The 3,041-nt window shown below is 54.5% G+C and overlaps 1 protein-coding gene across 1 annotated transcript; it reads left to right on the forward strand.

The window, feature by feature from the left end:
- The first annotated feature begins 433 nt into the window (after positions 1-433).
- LOC128054600 (ubiquitin carboxyl-terminal hydrolase BAP1-like) lies at positions 434-2,624 on the forward strand. The gene is given in 4 exon segments (XM_052647240.1): positions 434-1,387; positions 1,389-1,914; positions 1,917-2,317; positions 2,319-2,624. Coding segments are annotated over 4 exon segments (2,187 nt in total).
- Positions 2,625-3,041: the final 417 nt, after the last annotated feature.

Raw genomic sequence — 3,041 nt, forward strand, 5'->3', positions numbered from 1 at the left:
AACTGTCCCTGATCAATTTTCAATAGAAGAGTGACTTAAAGTTTCATGGTAAACAATGGCAATACTCATTGAATCAATCACTTGCAATTTTTCTCTTTGACAATGTTTATGTCAAAAAAATGTTGCAGAGCATTACTATATGAATATAGACCTAAGATGAATTTGTGAGAAAAAAGAAATTTTAAAAGTGTTAAAAAGCAATGTTCTAATTGCCAGAATTTTCATATTCTGGAATTAAAAGCCTAAACATAAAATAGAATGTCATATTTCAAGATGCCTCTTCATCTGCACTGTTTATATCCTGTGTGTTTATTTATTGAAAACATAGCATATTTTAAAAGCATAAAAGGTGGGTGGAGGGGCCCCCGGCAGGGAGACGGTGGCTGGGTCAAGAGGGCCTGGACATGGTGCTGAGGGCCCGCCCAACGGGAAGATGAATAAGGGCTGGCTGGAGCTGGGGAGCCACCCTGGCCTCTTCACCCTCCTCGTGGAAGATTTCAGTGTCAAAGGGGTGCAGGTGGAGGAGATTTATGACCTTCAGAGCAAATGCCAGGGCCCCGTGTATGGATTCATCTTCCTGTTCAAATGGATCGAAGAGCGCCAATCCCATCGCAAGGTCTCTACCTTGGTGAATGATACATCTGTGATTGATGATGCTATTGTGAATAACATGTTCTTTGCCCACCAGCTGATCCCCAACTCTTGTGCCACCCATGCCCTGCTGACCGTGCTCCTGAACTTCAGCAATGTGGACCTGGGGCCCACCCTGAGTCGCATGAAGGACTTCACCAAAGGCTTCAGCCCCGAGACTAAAGGATATGCGATTGGCAATGCTCTGGAGTTGGCCAAGACAGGCCATAGCCATTCCAGGCCTGAGCCACGCCACCTCCCCGAGAAGCAGAATGGCCTTAGTGTTGTGCGGACCATGGAAGCCTTCCACTTTGTCAGCTTTGTGCCTATCACAGGCTGGCTTTTTGAGCTGGATGGGCTGAAGGTCTACCCCATTGACCATGGGCCCTGGGGGGAGGACGAGGAGTGGACGGACAAAGCCTGGCAGGTCATCATGGAGCATATTGGCCTTGCCACTGCAGGGGAACCCTACCATGACATTTGCTTCAATCTGATGGGGGTGGTGCCCAACTGCAGAATCAAGTATGAGGCCAGGCTACATGTGTTGAAGGTGAACCGTCAGACCATACTGGAGGCCTTGCAGCAGCTGATCAGGGTAACACAGCCAGAGCTGATTCAGACCCACAAGTCTCAAGAGTCACAGCTGCCTGAAGAGTCCAAACCCACCAGCAGCAAGTCTCCTCTGATGCTGGAAACAAGCAGGGCTCTGGTGGCCTCTGAGAGCACCCACACGGATGGTGTGGAGGAGGTGGCTGGTTCGTTCGTGCCCACAAGTCCTGACCCACAGCCCTCCTAGAAAACCCAAGCTGGTGGTGAAGCCTCTAGGGAGCAACATCAATGGGGTTCCCCCCACACCCACTCCTATTGTCCAGCAGCTGCCAGCCTTTCTGGACAATCAACTATGCCAAGTCCCCATGCAGGAGGAGGAAGACCTGGCAGCGGGTGTGGGCCACAGCAGAGTTCCGGTGCGACCGCCACAGCAGTACTCAGACGATGAGGATGACTACGAGGATGAGGAGGAGGACGACGCGCAGAGCACCAGCTCTGCCATCAGGTATAAGCGAAAGGGCCCGGGGAAACCAGGGCCATTGAGCAGCTCTGGGGATGGGCAGCTGTCAGTGCTACAGCCCAACACCATCAACGTCTTGGCTGAGAAGCTCAAAGAGTCCCAGAAGGACCTCTCGATTCCTCTGTCCATCAAGACGAGCAACGGGGCCGGGAGTCCAGCTGTGGCAGTCCCAACGCACTCGCAGCCCTCGCCCACCCCCAGCAACGAGAGCACGGACCAGCCTCTGAGATCGGCAGCACTTCCAATTCGCCACTGCGCCCGCCTATCCGCTCAGCCAACCGCGCGCAGCTCTCTACTCCCGTCACCTCCCACATCTCCAAGGTGCTTTTTGGAGAGGACGACAGCCTGCTGCTTGTTCACTGCATATGCTACAATCATGCTGTACGCGACCTGGGTCCTGTCATCAGCACGGGCCTCCTGCACCTGGCTGAGGATGGTGTGCTGAGTCCCCTGGCACTGACAGAGAGTGGGAAGTGTTCCTCCCCTTCCATTAGACCGAGCCAAGGCAGCCACGGGTCTGGCAGCCCAGAGGAGAAGGTGGTGGTGGAGGCTGTGGACAGTAGAGAGAAGCCGGGACTGATCAGGCCTAGCGAGCCCTTGAATGGGAAGAAGTATTTAACCAAGGGAGCTGCTGGTGCTACTGAAGTGTGTGGAGGCTGAGATTGCAAACTATGAGGCCTGTCTCAAGGGAGAAGTGGAGAAGAGGAAGAAGTTCAAGATTGACGACCAGAGAAGGACCCACAACTACGATGAGTTCATCTGCACCTTCATCTCCATGCTGGCTCAGGAAAGGATGCTGGCCAACCTGGTGGAGCAGAACATCTCAGTGCGGCGGCGCCAGGGGGTCAGCATTGGCCGGCTCCACAAGCAGCGGCAGCCAGACGGGCAGAAACGCTCCTGTCCCTATAAGGCCAAGCGCCAGTGAGGACGGCTGGCCAGACCCTGCATTTACTCTTGCTGCCTGGCCCTCACCAGGGCCCTTCCCTGCCCCGTCCACCTCTTCCCAGTATTACCGGATAGTTCCAGTTGGAGAGCCCAGACCCTGGGAATGGGAGCCAAGCTGGGATCCTCGGCCTCGTGTCCCTGGGCCTGGCAGGGCAGGCTGGCCCTGTCATGCTCCAGAGGCAGCAGCTAGAGCTGAGGCCCAGTGAGGTGCTGCAGCTTCCTACACAGACAGCTGTGGAGCGGCAGGACCTGGCCTTTCTGCCTGGGCAGCAGAATATATATTTTACCTACAGAGATGCCTATTTTTCTGGGCTCTGGCCTATCTTGCCACCACTGTGTTGACATAGCCAGCTTCCTGATTCTGAGTTCTTTCCTAACACTGTCATCCTGGAGGGCC

The sequence above is a fragment of the Budorcas taxicolor genome, chromosome 1 (genome assembly GCF_023091745.1).
Source record: "Budorcas taxicolor isolate Tak-1 chromosome 1, Takin1.1, whole genome shotgun sequence".
NCBI classification, from domain to species: domain Eukaryota; kingdom Metazoa; phylum Chordata; class Mammalia; order Artiodactyla; family Bovidae; genus Budorcas; species Budorcas taxicolor.